This window comes from Ruditapes philippinarum, unplaced genomic scaffold (genome assembly GCF_026571515.1).
Source record: "Ruditapes philippinarum isolate M1 unplaced genomic scaffold, ASM2657151v2 ctg4809_1_1_1_1, whole genome shotgun sequence".
Lineage (NCBI taxonomy): Eukaryota > Metazoa > Mollusca > Bivalvia > Venerida > Veneridae > Ruditapes > Ruditapes philippinarum.
In genome coordinates, this window is record NW_026854785.1 from 49,753 (window position 1) to 71,803 (window position 22,051).

Below are 22,051 nucleotides of genomic sequence, written 5' to 3' on the forward strand. Positions count from 1 at the left end.
ACACCATCTACATATATTGAGAAAAAAGAGTTAAAGAAGTCGATGAGATATTTTGTATATCAAACTTGTACAATTTATGCAATAATAATATATAATGAAGTACATTTACTTTTAATGCATTTAAACACTCATTTTCTTTTCTATTCTAATTACTGTCCGAGTTTAAAAATAAAAATAAAACTGATTGTATGAATTCAGATAATAAGATCATTACACATTTTTAAAGAAATATGTTTCAGTGCTTGACCTTGTCAAACTTATATCGATTAAATTGTTTTATGAGTGTTCTTTAAAGAAAGTAAAGTCACCGTCCACATTAAAAAAGCCAAGTCAAAGACTTAACTATAAACCTTATATAAAAAGAAAATTTATCTCGCATTTAAAAGTATGTAAGCATTCCTTTCTCATGTTTCCTTCTGATAAGTATGTGCTTTTAAAATGATATTTAAAGATAATATCTCTTGTTGTCATCAACCAAGTTTCATCATATTTATTATACACATATTCCTTCATTGCGGAACTGAATCATTCCGTAGTAAGATATTCTAAACGTTATATTACTTATTGTAGATATCTTTCATGCAGCAAAATTTATTAGGTTTTAGGAACTGAAGAGGGTAATTTCCTGTAGACTTTATTCTGAGATTGACAACAAAAACAAGAGATATCGTATAAATACGTCAGATAAATTGTGAGTTAAGATGAAGCAAATTCTAAACACAAGAACAATTGATAGAAAACATGAAACGCTTGTCAGATTATAAGCCATAAAATGCTAATTTATTATTCTAATACTAAGAGGTAAAATACATGGATGGGGAATGAAAATTATTGACATATTACTGAAGGCTGCTTCAATGGAAAAAGTATTTTCTTTTTCGTGAAATATTATGGATAGGGAATAAAAAAGATATACTGCCACCACTTTGGGAATCGGTTTAGATATCTTTGTTTTATAAAGTGATATTAGGTGAATAACTATTCAGATTTCATAGCAAATTTCTTAATAAATAATAAAATTTGAATTTCTCTATTGTGTTGTAATCCTTGTAAAAAAGAACAACCCCGATTTTCAAAATATGAAGTTGAATGCCTGTTATTTCAAAACATTCGGAAATTTGATACTTAGTATTTTAATAGATTTTGCATTATTCATTGGAGATTTACAGCATGATATCATCAATAAGCAGCACATAACAAAATATTAGATTTATTGGAAATTGTTATCAAAATTTAATCAAATCCGAGGTATTTCAATTTCAAAAGAGTAAAATAGTTTTTTCCCAGACAAATCTTATATACTGATGCTGCCATGAGTATGTCAAACCATATGTTTGATAGAGAAACAATGCGAATAGTTTTCATAGAAACTTTATAGATAGGAAAAAATAGGATAGGATAAAATTCAGTAAAATGAAGACGTTTATATACACATGAAGATTCTTATTTTTTCTTTTAGTATAAAAATATTACATGTACAGTATATAATATGTTTGAATTTTAACAATTTGCGAAGAACGTTTTTTTTTTCAAATGTTTTGCCAGAAATTAACATAAAAGAAGGCCCAACGTTGTTCCTTGTAAAAATGTTTTCTTCTTATTTTTACACATTTTCTATTTTGGTCGCATCTCGATGGTCGGTCCACCAAACCGGCTTTTCGGAAACACGTCAGTGAAAAGAAAACAAAACAAGTAAAAGATTACTTAATCCACATGATTTCTTGAAATAAAAGAGTAAAAGACCATTAGACTAAAGCCTAAGATCAATTGTCACGTAAACATTTTACCTCGCCAAAGATCTCTCTGATTACGATTAAGCGTTAAATATGACATTAGTGCTAAAAAAAAGTTAGATTTGGTACATCAACATAATTTGATATTATATACAATTCATTAGACAGTTTTGGCTTTCGGAGAAATTGTACTTATCCAATGCAGTTACTGTATTTGTTAAGGTATTACCAACCTAATGCATTACCTCCGCTTTGAAGAGTATTCAAATAGGCTAGAACTACTGTTAACTACATTGAAAATGAGGGCTGTGGGTTCAATCCCCAGAAGTGTCAACTTTCTTTTCTTTCTTTTTTTCTTTTAACATTATTTATGTATCTCTCATGTCCCATTTGGAAAGAAAAAAGTGTTTATTTTTTAATTTATGGTATTTATTGGCTAAATTATGCTAAATCTAGTAATAAATATGGTACCCGATATTTTCAAAGTGTAATAAAATCAAAACTAGACGGTAAAAGTATTTCATATTTTACAAGATCAACCAATATACTTCTTTCAAAATTTAGGGAAACTTTGAAAACAGGCACTCATTTCGGTAAATTTTCAAGATTTTTTAAATTAGGCTCCCTAAGTAGGAAAATGGTCAGACACGTCGTAAAAATGGGTGGGTATGGTATCATTTACAGATTTCATAAATTTTAAGTAGAAACCATAATTTTGCTTATGTGTATTGTTAGCTGAATGGTACTATTTGTTTCTTACCAAAAATTAATGGGAAAACATTTTTCATTAGAATGTTATTGCAGATTATTTGAAGGTTCCTCATTTCTAAAAAAGGCACTCATAACATCCTAGCTTGAGTTCAAAAAGTGGCCATAACTTGATTTCCGTACGGTAAACTTTGTTTAAATTGTGCATACAGGTGTACTTTAAGGTATATATCTGACATATGATGTAAATTTTTTTATTTCCCTTTAAAATTCCCCATTATTGGTCGTAATACCTTAAAATAACCCGCCCAGGGAAATTTTTATAAAATTATATTAGCTAAAAATTTAAAAACTTTTTAAATTTAATTTACGGGTTTCTTTGCCCAATCAACCCAATTGAACGGGTTTGGGGCATTTTTATTTAAAATAGCAATAGCTTTCCAGTTTTTGAACTCAGGGGAAAGTACCCCCGTAAATTCCCGTTTGCCAAAATGCAATTTACGTCTGTCTACCCGTTTATTAATTTATGAAAATTTTCCATACTTTGGTACATTTAAATTTTTAGTATTTTTCCCTAGTTTTATATATATGGATTGAAACCAACTCGTTTATATCCGGTATAAATACGGGGAAATTTTAACAGTTTTGCATTTAATAAAAGGGATAACTATAACATCTCCTCTATATTTAATTTTCTCATAAAAAAGTTTTTTTCAAACAAATATAGCCCAGTGGAAAAACAGATAATTATTAAATAAGTTTTTTAAACATGCCAAAAGGTAAATTCTCTCAAAGGGGTAATGGGCTTGGTCATTTATCAATATAGCGTTGTTTTAGGAAACATGACATTGGATACAAATATCATTTCGATATAACTAAAGGTATTGGGAATAAGCGTTACGTAAATATTTGGAAAAATTTTTAAAACTCTTCTAGTACCGATTAAAGACTGGAAGCTGTTTGCAAAATATCAGAGAACGAGGGCAGCATACTTGATAAAATGAAACAAGCTTGAAAAAAAAACTGGTGATGAAATATGTTTAAAATATTTGCTGGTTTTCTTGTTCACAAAACTGTTTTCTCTCGCCTTGTGTGAAAGTATGGAAAGTTTTAGGTGGAATCTTTATAGAAAAAAATTATTTATTTAAACAGTTAATCTAAAGACGATATTCTTAATACTGAAAGTGGAAAAAAACAATAAAAACAATGCGTATATAAAGCAACGACGGATAATAATTAGAGTAAACGTTTCTATAGAAGTATATAGCAATATAAAATGAAATAATGGCGTTTAAAGTAACTTTAAAAGGTAAAAAACTGTATGTTTCAGATGTAGATTAAGATTAGCAATTGTTTAGTGTAAAATTTGAAATATACTTTAAGATAAATAATTTAAAAAATGTCTGGATTATCAGGAATCGGAATGCTTTGGGCATTTTCGTCTTTTATGTCCTCGGCGTTAATATGTGTGGGATACTTTTTGCCATACTGGATATCTGGACAAATGTATTTTCAATTCAGTGGAAAATCGGAACAAACTGTTCCCGTCCATTTTGGTATTTTCCGACGCTGTAATTATCCAGCAATAAATAAAGACGGAGAGCTGACTATGATACTTGAATGTGGGAAATATACCACTTTCTCGGACATTCCGAGTACATCATGGAAAATAGCTACTCTTGTAATTGGGTTTGCGTGTGGTATATGTCTTCTTGTGTCATTAACGGCAATGTGTGGCCTTTGTATTAATGGTGTTATAGTTCCGACGGTAGCGCGGTCGGCGGGAATTCTTCAGATATGTTCAGGTATTTGTTGTCAGATAAAATTAAACCATTCTTTCATAAAATTGCAGACGAAAAAACAAAAGCAAAACATAAGTGCCAGTCAGACGAATGAATGAAAAAAATATCTTAGATTCACACGAAAGGAAATATTTGACGTTTTTTGTTTGTACGAAAATAAAAATCAAATTTTTGATATATGTTGTTTTCTTTTATTATAATAATTATTGTTATTCTTTATTTTAATTGCTAATTTGTTTTAGATAAAGAAAACCAACATGTTTTGAAATCATTTTGATATATTTAATAGCACATTATCGTTGCTTAAAACTTTGATTCTGTAACTGATAGTTTAAATAATAATTTCGTCAAGTTTTAAATCATGTACCTACATGCGTGCATTTTTTTAAAACTCTGTGATGGAACATGTTCAAAACTAAGACACTTTTGTTAACCTTGATTTTAAAAACTAATCCCTGTATAATAAGAATAATATCTATCACCTAACAATGACTTTTGTTTTCAATCGTAAATATTTCTCTCTGATTCTTATGCATTTATCAGTAAAACCTATGTTTTGTTTTTCCTGCTTTGCCAGGCAGTTCCTTGTCTTCCCTTTGCTGTCTCAATATATCAAGTAAATACAATTTTACAATTTATATGTACATAACGCCGTTCGATGTTAATAAAACTCATGATTGTTATAACTAAAATTTGAATAATGTTTTAGTTTTTTATTTCTTCTTGATAAAACATATCTAAATAGTCTAATATCGTGTATGTGTTTTAAATTTCAAATATACATGTATTGTCTCTAGTCACATATTGTATCATTTTAGTATAACTGGCTGTAACGCTTGCACTTTATGTAAATTTCAACTACTGTTACAGCCATGATTCAATTAAATGCCTTTTCATGCATAAACAAGCTTCGCTTTGAGCAGATGATTTACTGTATGAAACCACGAACTGTAAAAACTTGACAAAGACGTTACAAATTAATGTTACAAATGCACAGTTACTGGTGATAGTAATAGCAAAGAAAATACTTCTTAAATGTACTATTGAGAAAAATATAAGCAACGTTAAAGTGTTAAAGAACATTTACAAAATAGATAAATTAAGAATGTTTTTAGGAATTAAGAATGTTTAAAATATTTTTCTCACTATTAATATATTTTGCTCACTATTGATATATTTTGTTCACTATCGAAATAAGGCAACATTTATATAATCAAATTTGACTAAAAACGGGGACCCGTGGTATAAAAGTTCATTATATTTTAGGTCTACTCATGGCTGCAGGAGTTGGTATATATCCAAATGGTTGGAAAAGCCCCGAAGTTCAACAAGCGTGTGGAAACACTTCAAAATCGTACAGTCTTGGTAAACATATTACTATATATTTTCTGTATAAGATGCTATTTTATCAAGCAGCAAATCCGTAGTCCAGTGGTTAGGAGCTGAACTATAGTAATGTAGGGCCAAAGGCTCGATCCTCGGGAATTACTTTTCTGCAGTAGAGTTTCTTTCTAGAATACATGTATACGATCTATTTTATGGATATAAAATTAATAGATTTTTGACATTGTTCCGAGCAAAATGGTATATATTTGGACTCGCTAACAGCTTGTATTTGACAGCTGATCAAATATGTATACTTGTTCAAACAAATTCCATTATTGTACAGTTCAATATTCCATAATATATTAATATCAGACACACCGAATAAACATCTTGATAAAAAGGCGGAAGTATCAAAAAGCATCAGACAATGGCTTATATAATGTTGTTTTATTTAATTTGATTTTTGAATTGGTTGAGATAACATAGTGATAAAACATTGGACAGTATATCATTAAACATCATTCCCTAAGACTTAATAATACATAATACTTGCAGGCTATTTTATAGTTCAACCAATTTTTAATCATTTACTAAATATACATTAAGCTCATACAAATTATAAAAGAAAGGAATGGAATTCGAAAACACTTGTTAAATATGGTTCAGTTATTCTATAATTACTATTCGGTCTAAAATTATATAGGTCAAGTACGAGTAGTAGGCGGGAATATAACTATGTGTGATAATGGACTTTCTTTTTTTTCAGGTGATTGCTCTTTGTCTTGGTGTTTCTATATGACCTCTGTTGGAATAGGAGTTACTTTAGTTTGTTCAGTTCTTGCTTTTCACGCGCCAAAACGTAAACACATCATTACCGGATCAGCGCTATAGACATGCGTGTTTGAGAAAGAGAAACGAAGTGATCTCAGTTTGATATTCTTATATGTTTTTTCACATAGGAGATGGCGAAGCAAGGTTATGAAATGACTGATTTTGGAGGTGGAAAAAAGTGTTTCATGACATATAGACATGTGTATCACAAAATAAGTCAATTTTATGGACTGTTAAAATTGATGAAAATAGACGCCATATATTATAGATCTTAACAAGATCTTTACAGATCCTATCAGATTCCTACATTATGGGATATAGATTTGAATGGTGTTTGCACAGGAGCATCAGACATATAAAAAGTTATCCAAACCACACAATTTGAATTCACTAGTTTTATGTATATGCTGACATGAACCAATATATCTTTGATCAACGCAATTGCCTTAAATAATGTTTAGATTTAAGCTAGATATATAGATGCAATTATAACATTTCTGGAAATGTTTGATCGATTTTTTTACAACTTTTAGCTTCAATGCCTGGTATAAAACATACTATGTATGGTATATCACCTGGGCATATCTCTGAGTCTTAATACGAACACATGGTAGTGCCTGCCGCCTTCCGTATATATCTGTTTTTTTTATTTAAAGATGTGATCATCCTACCTTCAATGCAATGGGAGTCTGAAGCCCCCTAGAAATCCACAATCGTGTGGAAAGTCAACAATGAAGGCTGTTTGAATAGTTTTGAATCATAAGCACATAGAAAACTTAAACCTTTGTACAATGAAAGTTGTACGTTTGAGCCAAATATCATTGTACATTTTAAGAAACGAGCAGTCAAAATATCCAACCTTTTTCATGAAATCGCAATGTTGTATTAAGAGACTCTTGATTAGACGCTATCAAACAAAATCTTTTGGTTCCTTTTTACATACCAAATGTAGTTCTGATTTACACATAAATTTCAGACGATGTTCTTATATTATAACGTATATGGTAACATATTGTCTAGAAAACTCGCATTTGAAAATAAAACATGAATTGTCTTATCCCCCCATCAATCATCAGCAGCAGTTTGTTTCTATATCGTCCATTTTTGTCTATTTCTAGAATGCCTGTATTTCATCAATTAGCATTAACTTTTTTCTACATCGTCCATTTATCTGAAATCAATACAGAGAGTATGTTAAAAGTATTGTTGTTGTTAGCAATTAACAAACTGTATTTTACGCTACCATTGACTATATCACTATCAGTGAAAGGAATTTATTATGTAGAGATACAGTGCCTGAAATGTTAATAATTACCAATGTGTACACTCTTTATTACTAAAATGTGATATGTGATAAGGTCCAACCGATTGTAGAATAAGTGCTATTAAGAAGGTTGAAATTAAATATATTTATACCATAAGATCAATTTTTTATTGAATATGAAAACTAATAAATGTTTTTCATTTCTATATGTGATATTTATTTCAGGTAAAATTGTGTGTTAAACATATTCATTATTGTAAGTTCACATAAAATAGAAATAAACTTTTATATTACTTATTGCCTGGAAATACATTTTAGGAACCTAAAAAAAACATTATTCTAAAAGCAACGATCATGGTTATGAATTACACAATATAAATGATACTTAGAATGGGGAAAACGCTTCGATATATAAGGTGTAGTGACGAATATGTTGCCTGTCAGGAATTGGAGTCCAGGATAAAGTGACAATAATTAATTGCAGTGTTTTCATTGAAGAAATTATCAAAGCATATAATTATGACTTTATTGTATAGAAAAATATGAATATATTCAGTATATCTAATGACTTATTGCATATCCAAACAACTAATTGACATTTATGCAGCTTTTCCAGATACCTTTTCTATAAAACTTTGGTAAAACGGTTTGCATGTTGATAACTCTGTTACAAAACGTTCATGGCATATTGAATTGTCTTTAAATTAACAATTGCCTACATTTTGCATCAGAGGACTTATTGTTAAATATTTCAAATTCACATGTTAATATCTAAATTATTATAAATGACAATTTCAAACACTATGGATCTTCACATATTGTTGTTGTTTTGTACCTGTGTTCGTGTGTCTTATAATATTTGTTAGAGAAGAAAACACCAAAAAAATAAATAAATAAAGGAATGCTATTCAAATTTCAAAAGCATGTGGAATTGTAAATTAAATAGAGTGTTGCATAATTCGTTGGAAACTGCATATAAATTTGCGATAAATTATCCAGCATCATACAATATGTTATTTGAATCGGTATTAAATTTTAATTTTCTTGCAATATATTCTAAGACGGCGTATTTGTGACAAATGTAATGCAAGGCCAGTCAATTCATTTTGTAAATGAGTAAGAAATTTGCATTTGTGAGAAAAGATACGATAAGGAAGGTAAGTATATCAAAAGGAGCTAAACGCATATATTGAGTTTTGCTTTTGAAATATACACCTTTGCAATCAGTACATAACCAAGTCAGCCTCTACATCTGTTCCAAATTCAAAACTGGACAAAGTCAGACACAAATTCATTAAAAAAAGGCAGTGTGGTCAGGGTGAGGTGTTGGTTGTGAAAAGTTTTTTATGTGTGTCAGAAATACATATTTAAGAAGGTACTGAATAATTTGGAAAATCTAGAAAATTTAGAAAATTCTTATTGTATAAGTCATAAATAAATAAGAGTAAGCATAAACTATGTTTGGGAAGCTGCAGTCCCTGGTCAAAATTGATTTTTCTCCAAAAACAGCCAGTGTTTAACGACATTATGAATTCGTACAGTGTTTACTTTAGTGTGTAAAACTCTTAACTCGTCTTCTCTGTGCACAAAATGTGTTTATTTTATGTTTAAAAAGGGTCTGTATAGCAATTGTCAGAATTTTCAAAAATCAAATTTGAGATTAATATGTCTATAAGCATACAAATCTACCTATACTGGTCTGCGTCCAAGATTGTTTTATGTATGACATGTCTAAAGCACCAGTTTTCACGACTCGTGGGAATTAACGGCCATGAATTCCTTCTGCCAATATGCAATATTGATGCACGTCTGTCTAACAGAGATTAAGTGAGTGATAGCTTTCATTTATATTGGTACAATTAATTTAGTATGTGTTAAATTAATGCAAAGTGCTCAATTAAAATTTACCATATGACAAAAGCTAAAAAGTTTTTCATTACTGCTATGCAAACCTTAACAAAACGTAATATCGAGTCCAATGGTATTTAAAACATTTGTTTGAATAAGTTTTATTCTCAAATATTTTTTATATTAAATATGTTTTTAAGTTGATTCATTTTTTAAAAATTCATTTCCTTGTTATTTTATACTAAAATAAATAGCCTGGTTTCTACTAAGGTATATCTGATTTTAGGGAAATTCAAATTGAAAGTGTACATAGCTTTTTAACTGAAGTCTGTAGTTTACAAATTTATTGTTTGAATTTTGAAAGAAACGATTACCTCCAAATTACCTTTATGAAAGATATATTCTTAAGAGCTAATGACGCATACACGAAATCATTGCTAAACAGTAGAACCACCTTATTTAAAATGGCAGCAACATATTTTGTTTCGGGTTTTATTCTGGCTTGGTGCAATATACATGACTGTGTGTTATATAATAGAGACATTCTTTGTAGCAACTCTTAGAAGAGCCGACAAAAAAATTATGGAAACAACATACTAGGTTTTAAAAGTTTTTTTAAGTTTGTCATTAGATATAGCATTATACACCTTAATTCTATTAACATGGGGCACGTTTAAGAGTACAAATTCTTGATGTATGTTTTTTTGCGATATCTACAGTAATGGCTTTTTAATTTTCTAAATTAATGATACATCTGAACTGGTATATATCCGGGCTTCCAGATTATTCGAGCGTTAAAAAAGCACTAGCAAATTTCCTCTCTTGGGAAATTTAGAATCTACGAATATCTTGCAGGAAAAAATGCAATATTGATGCATTTCTGTCTATCAGGCATTTCCGGTATATGAATGGTAGTTCCAAATCAGATAGCTTATTTTGCGCGGAAATTGCATTCAAAGGCGTTTAATTTAAAACAAAAACAACAAGAAAAATACTTTTTTTTCAGTATTTTAAGATATGTGCTTGCAGAAAACCAAATGACTGTTTTGTTCAGTTTTTAAACTTTTCATTAAATGTAAAACACAAAACTTTAATGTTTAATGGGAAAAAAAAAGATTGTCAATAAAGAGAAAACAAGTGTAAAATGGTAGATTTAAATATTTTTAAACCAATGTGTGTTTAATGATAAACATGTTTGTGGTTCTGTAACAAATTGTCTGTCATTTCTTAAGCATTTGATGACAGTGCAATTACATGATTGATTAATTCTGGACACGGTTATGTATTTAAGTCTGTTTGAACTGTCACATATTAGAGGTTTGACACGTTATCATATTCGTGAATTGCAGTAATATGTCGAAACAGCAAATGTTCTGATACAACAATCAATTTATAACCTCTTAATGTTATTACATTTTGCTAACTTTACACCAATGATGTCTTAGTACAATATAGAACGTATCGTAGATGAAGAGACGCATTGGTATTACAATGTTTTATTTCATAATCTATCAGTCTTGTTCAAGCAAATTACACCGTCTGATTAATATTATTTGCAAGACATTTCCAAATCTAAAACGCCGATTTCAAAGGTTTGTCATGTCTCGGTGGTTGGTCCAACTAACCTACTTTTCTTTAAAACCAGTTATTACAAAATTGAACCGAAAGTGATCGACATCTAATCTCACATAATTTCCGAATGACAAATGATTATAAGACTCAGTGTCAGAGATAAATTTTACGGAGAGATTTCATCGTCGGATGATAAACCAGCACTGTATTACAATTCGATGCTCATCCTTTTAATCTAAGCGGGCGGACTATTTTATCATTTTAAGGGTTATTAATATTTAAAACCAAAAAGAAAAACAATCTTGAAAGCAGTTCATAGATACGATTTATTGCAGGAAAAAAAAGACTGTTGTTCCTAAGACAATGTTAGGGAGGCTTCAATCACGTTATTCCTGGAAGAACATGCTACAAGCTCAAGAGATGAAGCGCAGCTTGATATTAGATGTGGTCTGTATTTCACTTAAATGATGTTTGGTTTTTGTAATTTATATCTCCGTTTTATATATGTTATTCTAACACTCAACGTGATTTGTCACTATAGACAAAGAAGGGAAAAAAACCGGTGTTAAACTGCCACTACTTGTATATGCGGCTGTTCTGTTTTCATCCTCGATTATAAAGTTTACAAGGCCTTTTAAAGCAACAATAAAAAGCATTTTTATTTATATTTTCAGTCTTATAATGTTTTCTTTTCATACAATAACGAACTAATATCTCACATACACTAACGCCACATATTTGATCCATATGAGTTAATAAATATTTTGACAAAACGGCGCCAATCCGTAAGCAGCGTAATGACGTCATCCTAAACAAGCTGACGTTATTTTATACAAGCAAGAATGATAAATGGGGCACTGATGTAAACACAATATGACGTAGGTTTTTATTGTTGAAAACGTGATAAAATAACTTTTTTTCTTATTATTTCTTTTGTTTAATAATTTCTATATCTTCGCAACAGGAGGGTGCGAAATTCGAACAGCGTTATACGAAAATCGGCACCGGAAGTTATTTCCGCTTGAAAAAATAACATTAACGACTCTCCTTATTTTATCTGTTAGAATCGAAATAACATCGGCCTGAGAGGTGTATATCGGCTATTTAACACCGGTTTTGTCGTTTTGATGCGAAAAAATCAACCACTCAGGCCTACGGCCTTCGTGGTCAATTTCTACGCATCAAAACTCCAAACCGGTGTTAAATAGCCGATATACACCTCTCAGGCCGATGTTATTTCTTAAACATTACAAACTCCAGAGAAATGTAATTTTCTTTGTTTGAGAGTAGCGAAAAAGAAGAAAATTAATTTCCCTGAATGTAATGAGTGACCGCTAGGTGTCGCTATTCGTATAATTTTTTGCACGTGCAAAATTATTGATTCAATAGTCATTCAGCTTTGGACAGTCAGACTGGCCTGTACGCTTATTTTAAATTTTAGCAAGGTTTTCATATATTGTGGACCAACATTATGTATAAATGATATTTCAAGTTTTTCATATAGATGTGACGTAATGAGATACACTTTTTATAAAGTAATATTGCTAGTATTTCATTTAAGTATATTTATGAAAAATAATGATATTATAAATGATTGCGTGTTTTGTAAAATTGTTAAACACATAATAGTCAAGTTTTACTGTATTATCATACAATAACAAAGTTCAAGTTGTATGATATCATATTTAAGTGTTCATCTGACTGTCTAGACGCTTACGCAAATACAGAATTTGTATTTGCAATTAGTTGTTGTTTTCTATTAAAACAGTTTTAGGTATAGTCATACTCTTATGTAAGGGAAGGAAAAGTATAAAGGAATAAACAGAAATATTGTGAAGAAAAATAACTAATCCTTATTTCAGGAAAGATTAAAACACAAATAGGTATTATTTTGTGCTGAACTGTCATCTTCTTGTGAACGAATGATAAACAAATTGAAATGAAATCGTTTATTTAGAAATAACTCTCTTGTTTTATTATTCCACAAAGTACTTCGTAACATACATTTTATACACAATTGAACTACTGATATCACTGGAATTTGCTGATAAGAATAAGATGCACATTATTACACAATTTCGATACAACCTATGAAGGATTTTTTGTAGAATTAAATAAGAATAAGCGCGTACCATTGCTCTCCTTTCTATAAATACCACGGATTTATTTTCAAGTGCATCAATTTGTGCAATGTTGTTTTTTGCACGAGAAAAAAAGAGGGTTATGAAGCAATTTTATAAGAATGATATTACACATGTAAATGATACGTCATTTGCGTTATAAACAAAAGCGTAAATGCGCGCTAATGTTAGCGTTTCACATTGGTCATGCCAATGAAAAATGTTCTTTATTTTAACTGTAAACCATTTCTTTTTTAAATTTTAGATATGTGTTGAGTAGAATATTATATTTGGTTTAAACATATTTATTCAACAAAACATTTAACAAGTGAACAATATTTACAAAGTACATTTTGGGATTGGGCAGAAAGCTATAAAGCTTATAAATGTCCTCTCCCAGTTATAATAATTTACATTAACAAAGTTCATGGCATTATCATACACAACGGTTAGTTGAAGTATTCAAAGACATTCACATAATAGTTAAGAGTTAAGTATTTAGCAATGTAACATATGTAAGAGCAAACAGTAAAAAGGAGAAGAAAAAAAGATTGAAGAATAAAGCAACTCACAAAAAAGTACAAATAGACAAACACCTATCTTAGTATTTTTTTGTTTTAGAATTTAGTAAGAAGAAGAAAATAATATCTTATTTGAATGCTTACAGCTGTATATTAGCAGATACGCACAATAGGTATACACTGAATATTTAAAGAAATATATATATTTGTGTGAATTCAATTAGAAATTTATTTATAGTCGTTGGATAAGAAATATTATTGGCACGCCACCAGGTGCTCTCATTTAGCTTGATAAATAAATTAAATATTGAATCTTGTATCTTTCCAGTTAACAATTAAATGGTCTCAGACTCGCATAATATGATTTAATTCAACCTGTTCAAATAATTTAATATCAATCCTAGATTAATTGAATATTCTTTATATAAAGTATTTACCATTCTGGACACCATAACGAATTTTGTTTTATTCCCACATCAGTTATGCTGTTAAATGTATTATTGAGTTAATGAGTTCAGTTTCATCTTAATTTTCCAACAATTAACATTAATCATTCTCTGATTACAGTTAGAGTGGATATATTACATCTTGACCGATCATCGACAGTTTATTTAAAGACTGTTGAAATGATTGCAAGGAATAAATGTTTGATACCATTTTTTTTGCTTAAAACTTAATAATTTACTGTGCAATTGATATGGCCTTTTTGGACATTATCATGTTTGTTAGGGTATTAATTGAAAAATGTGGTATATTCCAGAAAACGGATATTCGTTAAACAAAATGCACATTCTGGCGTGAAACTTATTGCTATGAAAGGTTGTGATGACAAACGATCACTAAAGTATGTTACACAGATGTTGTCTTCCGTGTACATTTATCACTTTATCTTAAAGCCATATTTTATATTTGATAGGAGTTTTTAAAATCATTTTACTGCATTACACGAACAGTTATCATAAAGGTTTATTCCTTTAAAGAATTTGCTTAACATATTCCATTCAGTGATGCATTCTTTTTTATTTGGATACACAATTAAATATATTATAATTTGGATATGACACTGCCTTTAAACGTGTAAAATCTACATGACCCATTACGATGCTTGTCGATCAATAATGATGTGAATAAAACATACATTATGTGTATACAACACTTATCTAGTCTCACTGCTGTTGTTTCTATACTGTTACTTAATAAGAATTCAATGTGGAATGTTGATAGAACTACTGGGAAAATACCACGAGTGTTTGAAATACAACGTAGTTAACAATCAAATGTTATATGTGTTTATCATTACAAAATGGTGGAAATGGCTTAACATTAATAAGAATTTAATATATGGAAATAAAAATCGATATTCGATAGTGAATAATGAAGATGCTGATGATTTGCTAGTTTGTCGTCAATTAATTATAAGTTATAAAAAGGTGCTAATTTTGACTGTTCTTTGCGAGTTTCAATATGTATTAGTATTTTTGCTTTTATTTCATCTGCTCTTGTTGCATTTAAAAGATTCATCGGCATTTGTTAACTTCATTCTATTAATTTATTTCAACGTGCTCTAACTTAAAATTAAGTTGAACTTTGCATTTAAGCTTTTTCTGATGTATTTGTATTTTCGGAACAAAGGTCGCAATTCAAAGTCACATTCAGGAAATACACACTCGATTGATAAAAACTTGCAAAATATTTCATCTTACATGTTAAATGTCAAAATGTGAAAAGATGAGCAAAATATTGTACGAAACCTTTGTCAATATCTCAATTAGTCATAGCATGTCAACCTTTCATATCATTTAGTAATTTTACAATCTTTGTTGTGAAGAGGTTTTTTTTTAATTTTCAAGAAGACATAATTCAATGTTCATGTTGAATTTGTACTTCATTTTTATAAGGAGATTCCCATGATGCACATCATTAAATTCTTTTTTGAATTTCACAAATATGGATAGAAGTATTTAATAGTATAGTATGTCAAGCATATTGTATAAATATTAACCTAACATGTTACTTATTGATAACCGGTAAGTGTTGTCAACTTATATATCTTAGTGTTATTTACCGAAATGATCTTAATAAATTATGTTTTTGCATTGTATAAATTCTAATGTGTATTCCAAAATATAGTTAATGGAAATAAGTCTATGCATGTTGTTGACAATATTGAATCTATAAATCACATAGAAAAAGAATTGAGAAAATTAATATTGAACCATGCTTCTTAACTATATTTCTTTACAAGATATTTTAATAATTACTGTATCTAAAATACCTTCATGCCTGCATTGTAACGTTTTCTATCATTGATAAACGAATAATAATATAATGTCTGAACAATTCAGTTTTCTGTCATTAACATGTTATCAAAAATAGCGATGTTTGTAGAATACATTGTACATTTGGGTATAGGTTATTAGCATAGGAATCGAAGTATAAGAAAAGTCTCAAACAAAATGTTTAAACCTAATTCTTGGTCGGAATAAGTGATTGAATATTCATATTATTTTTGTACATGCTTTCTATATTGCAGGAGTGAGATTCCAATTAATCAAAGGATTTTGTCATCTTGGTGAAAAATATAGAAAAGTAAAATAGGTTAAAAATGATATGAAAAATGGATTAAGTCAAAGAGGAAGAATTTATACGCATTTCACATTTACACTCATTCAAAATCTACTTTGGAATGTCAATAAACAATTGAAGAAGTTCAATAGCGGAGGAAGAAAATGCTTATTTCTGAAGAGGAAATCACTTGAGGATAATTATTTATTTAATAAACCACACAACTTTTACATTAATACGGAAAAGGCTTGTTAACATGTGACATAATTAAGTTTAATTAGTAAATAATCTACATGTATCAATTAATTACAGATATTATTATGAGCTTATTTCGGCATGGAAAATATGTGTAAGACAAAAAGGATATGAATATTATAAATTAAAGCTGGAAAAGATCGTTTATATAACATGTGTTGTTTTTAAGTGATTTTTCATTGATAAACTTTGTAAAAAGTATAAGTTGGAAGAAATTTGAATATGTCTGGTTTATCAGGTATCGGAGTATTTTGGGCATTTTCATCTTTTATTTCATCTGTAATATTATGTGTTGGATATTTTGTGCCTTACTGGTTGACTGGAAAGTTACTAATTCAGCTTAGAGGAAAATCAGAACAAACCGTGCCTGTACATTTCGGTATATTCCGTAGATGTAATTATCCAACAATAGATTCAAATAAGGAACTTTCTATTGTACTGGAATGCGGTAGATACACGACTTTCATGGACATTCCGAGTGTGTCATGGCAGATAGCTACTCTTGTAGTTGGGCTTGGATGTTCGATCTGCCTTCTTGTATCACTGACAGCTATGTTTGGTGTTTGTGTTAAAGGTGTTGTTATTCCAACGGTGGCACGGACGGCTGGAGTTCTTCAAATGTGTTCAGGTTTGTCAACTTTTATGATTCCTGACAAATTGAAACACCAATAAAATCAAATCAAAAACCTGAACGTTAACAAGGAGAAAGAACAAAAAAAAATGCAAAAAGATCCAAGTCATTGTTAAGTGAATTTATCTTTAATGGAATGTCTGTTCTTTAATAAATAATAACGAAGATGTTATTTAGTATTACAGATACCACCAAACCATGAAAAAATATGTATGTTTGATGTTGGTAAGTATGAAATACATGATCCGATTACATATTTTATATACTTTAGCAAATGATTAAGTGTTTCAGAACAATATATTATTTTCATAAAATAAACATTTAAAGTAAATCACTTAAAACTTTATGTTTTTTTCAAGCAATTTGTCATAAAAATATCCAAATGATACATTACTATTGTTTTTATCGACATTTTGAATACAAATGGAAAATATGCCCGTTATAGACCGACCAGTCCACTTTAAAAAGGTAAAAGGTAAATGTTTTTCTCATTCTCATTGGTATAGCATTTTCTTTAAAAAAAGTAAAAGTCATATCCAGAGTTCATAATTTATATACCATAAATAAATGACTAAGTCGAACATTTTGTATCTAAATTACTGAGATAAAAAACAACAACTTTATAATATAATGTTTTATCATATAACCTGTAATTTTGAAATGTGCCACACTTAATCAATTGAAACATATGTCAAAGTGGCCACAGCTATGTCATTTATTTCTTTATGTGTTTCACCTGGTATTAAAAATAAAAAGAGATTATTATTACTAGTATTTTGGATTGGAATTTGTATTTAAGTCGAATAGTATTTTGGTTTACCAGCATCTTACAAGGCGCAGGTGAGGGACATCAATAAAACCTAGAATTTACTATTCGGAAACAAATTTATATCATGTAAAAACGATTCTTCGGCAAAAAGTTATTTCATTTAATCTAAACGCTTATAGCAGCCATTGAACATAAGAAAGTTGCATTATCAGATAAAATTGATATTACTAAAGATAGGACCTCATACAGCTTGAGGTAAACATATTTTACATTTGAAGAGTTGGAATGCAAACAACAGATATCAAGCACCTGTTTATATTCCTAAAATGACTTTTAAGTTTATTATCTTTCTTAATCTCTTATAACGTAAATTCTTTTCATATAGGTAAACGGTGAATTAAAATGTAATTTGCGATAACAAAGTTATAGATACACAGTTAACTAGCTGTAAAAAAATGAAAATGAAAAAAAAAATGATGTTAGAATGAAACTTTTCATAAACTTACTGGCTGTTAGATTACATTTGCCATTGTCACATATGTCTCCCACTAAATCTATGTCAACTATAAGTTGTTTCCCTTATTTCCTTTTGCATCTGATACATGAATTCATGGGCTTTAAACAAACGTCTCTATTTTCATGATTTACAATAGTCTTTTGTATTTTAAAGCGTTATCATTAATAATTAAGATAAATTTGTAGGAATAAACAAAAGACTATGTGCTATAGATTAGAATATCAGTGTTTGGTATTTGGTTTATCAATACATTTCATTTTTGTTTTATGATTCTCACAATCTACGAATTCCTGTTTTATTGTCAGAGGAATCAGGGCAATAGAACTGAAACTGTGTGATTTTATAATCTCATATGTCTCTCTCGTAAACCGCTGTAAAATGTGATCACTGTTGTTTCTTTTTCAGGTCTATTAATAGGTACAGGTGTTGGCATATATCCGAAAGGTTGGGACAGCCCGGAAGTGAAACAAGCGTGTGGCAACACTTCTAAATCTTACTATTATGGTAAAAACTTTTCTACATCTTCGAGATAATTAAGAAGATTTTCAATCCCGTTTTCAAGATAATGTGTTACTGTGTTAACATGGAATAAAATAGTTCTTCTATATTAAACAATAAAGTGTACCTCGTATATGTATATTTTTGACCTTGTAATTCAAACAAATCAATAAAACATGAACAGAGCAATGAATACATAAATGCGGAATAAAATTACGAAATTGAGATTTGAGATTTAAAGAGAAGTTTTAATTTGTCAATCTCGTTTCAGGTGACTGTACGTTATCTTGGTGTTTCTATATAACATGTGCTGGTATAGGTGTAACCTTGATATGTTCAGCTCTCGCTTTTCACTCTCCCAAACGGAAACACGTCGTTCATGGTTATGCAATTTAGACTATAACCTGAAGTATTACCATAATAGGCCAAAGAGGAAACTGTGAAAGTCGTCCGAGACAGCCAAATTGAAAATGTTTTGCTCGGTTTGATTGAAGGTTCAGATATATACAATAGTGTAGACAAAACTATAATTGTACATTGATTTTATTGTTGATAAATTTGTACAATAAAAAAAATATTTTAAAAAAATAATCATTTTATTGTGTCCCCGGAAAAAGAAGCAAACAGAATCAATCCTTACTTTCTTTTTCTAAGAAACTAAGAGGTATAAAGCCTTAACAATAACACAACCGTAACATAATGATAAACAACATATATGTTGGAAAGAGCAAAGGTGCATTTACAGACATTTAGTTCCGGGACAGAGAACTACTAAGTGGATAATATGTGATGTGAATTTACGAGTGTGAATAAACAACATAAGCCTAACGTATAATTTCTGCATATATTTATTCAGACAGGCTGAAGAGTTTCGATAGCTATGTTTGTGAATCAAGATTGAATATGCACGTATATACTTTTTCAATAAATTTGATTCAGTGACAGAAGAATATGGCTGTTTGTTTGTTTCCATATTCGTACAAGCAATACTATACATGTGTATCTAATAAATTAAGTAAAATTGGTATCGAAATTGTTTGTAAATATCTCTGCATGGTTTTGATAATAAATCAATGAAGTCATCTGTTTTACGATACTGATGCGAAGCAAATTCTTACAGAGAACATGCACATCAATTCTAGGAAGGATGTTCCCTTGAGAGCAATAACGACAATACGCTTAAGGTTAATGCAATTATAGTGGAAAACATTTGTTACATGTATCGTGTCCTAGAATCACTTATTTAGTTTTAATATCTATGTTTTAAACTTCCGGATAAAGATGCTCTAGGTTTAAAAGCAGTTGATGTTTCTTTACGGATTAACATTGATGTTAATAATATTTTGTTTTCAGTAAAGACTAAAAACGCTTTGATTTGTATCACGGAGACATCAATTATTCAAAATGAAATAAGAATAATTGTTTAGAAATGTGATTTTTTAATATAAAATACGCGTGGTAATAGGTTTTAATATCTTATAATTTTATATATGTTATTACCCTAATTTCAACCTTTTAAAACTTTTACAAATTAATCAAATTAAATTCTCAAAAGGGACATATTGCTCATGAGCACCGTTGATTTAATAAAAAAACACCGTTTGACTACGTCTGTTGATAAGGATAAGATATAATGAAAAAATCACGCAAACCTTATTGCACCGGCTTAATCTTTAGGTATCAAAGATATTAACCCAGAAAGACAACCCTGAAAACTAAAAAATAATTGTTAATTACGGAAATGGCTCATTAATTATGCCCAGACCAGAAATTGTGTAAGTATCGACTTCACAAACTGTAATTGTCAGCCCTTGTACCTTGTTGAATGGCAATTTCCAGAAGGCAAGGACATGCTAACACTTGTACAAAATTATAATGTGAAAACAAAGAAAAATTGTAACAATAAGATGCAAAAGTTTGTTTCACGACATTAAGTTGAAACAAATGTAAAACTAGTACAATGATGATATAAAATAGAGTATTTGTGAAGTATTATGACATTCATTTTTATTTTGATTCTAAACTTTACACATTTTTTAATGCAAAATGATTGGGAAAAAAAAGTTTATATAATAAATGAACTGATAAGGATTAAAAAATACGTTTTTCGTTTACAAGTTTACTTTAGGAAAAAATGTTTGATTATTTTTCCCTTTAAATAAGGGGTTTAACCCTATTTTTAAAATTTAAAAAATAAACCCTTTTTCAATAACTGAATCATTTTCAAATTTTAAAAACCCTTCAAAAAGGAAAAAATCCCCCCTTTCAAAACGTAGATTATTTTTTTAACAAAAGAAATTTGGGTTTTGCTTTTTTTTCCAAAAAAAAAGTTCCAAATTCCCGAATACATTATAGCGTAAAATTTTGTAAAAAAAATAGAGAAATTTTGTTTTAAAAAAACTCAGAAAAAATTTTCATAATTTAAAGCAAATTCCACATTTAAACATTGAAAACGAAAATAAAAAACTTTTGGTTTACAAAATGCAAATATTTTATTCTGATACTTGAAGGTAATCAAATATGGATAGTGAGTTAAAAAATCAACATCCTTCTCGTTAGCATTTACATTTAAACAAACTTCAGATTATCTAAGGCATCATCAATTAAATTAGATACTATCTTTTCAATGCCGAAAATTAGGAATTATTGCACCATATTGAAGTACACGAAACTTTTACACTTTTACTAAATTATACTCATACTTACTTATATTTAATACTGAATTTTTGATAAACGTCATCATCTTAAAATTTCTTAAGGTGTCAACCAATTTTTATTGTGCTTTATCAATCTTAAACAGTTTTATACACCATAAAAGTTAGTCTAGCAAGTTTTATCACATACTTGTTTCGAAACTATACAGAATGAATTTTATTTCTTTTATGATCGAAAACAAACACTGAGCAGCAAACATGACAGATAAAATTGTCCAGACTGCATAGTGATTACGTAACTGGCTTCTGCCAAAGGCAATTATGCCATAATAGCCCAACGTAGGATTAGAAATGATAAAAATATTTAACCATTTTCATTAAATTGGAAGTGGCCCTATACAACATCAAGATGAGGCATAATTTGTACGTGACAATCG

General features: G+C 29.4%; 2 protein-coding genes across 3 annotated transcripts; both read left to right on the top strand.

The window, feature by feature from the left end:
* The first annotated feature begins 3,657 nt into the window (after window positions 1-3,657).
* Window positions 3,658-8,140, top strand: LOC132741060 (LHFPL tetraspan subfamily member 6 protein-like). The gene is made up of 3 exons (XM_060729145.1): window positions 3,658-4,246; window positions 5,510-5,608; window positions 6,336-8,140. Exons 1-3 carry the CDS (start codon window positions 3,841-3,843, stop codon window positions 6,458-6,460), a joined length of 630 nt encoding a protein of 209 aa, XP_060585128.1. The 5' UTR covers window positions 3,658-3,840; the 3' UTR covers window positions 6,461-8,140.
* A 4,636-nt stretch (window positions 8,141-12,776) lies between these two features.
* Window positions 12,777-20,042, top strand: LOC132741065 (LHFPL tetraspan subfamily member 6 protein-like). Of its 2 annotated transcripts, none has more exons than XM_060729149.1 (4): window positions 12,777-12,967; window positions 16,259-17,173; window positions 18,868-18,966; window positions 19,232-20,042. In XM_060729149.1, the coding sequence occupies exons 2-4, from the start codon at window positions 16,768-16,770 to the stop codon at window positions 19,354-19,356; spliced, it is 630 nt and encodes a 209-aa protein (XP_060585132.1). In that variant the 5' UTR covers window positions 12,777-12,967; window positions 16,259-16,767; the 3' UTR covers window positions 19,357-20,042. The 2 variants fall into 2 exon arrangements, with proteins under 2 accessions (XP_060585132.1, XP_060585133.1); XM_060729150.1 differs by lacking the exon at window positions 12,777-12,967 and adding an exon at window positions 14,354-15,155.
* The last annotated feature ends 2,009 nt before the right edge of the window (window positions 20,043-22,051 follow it).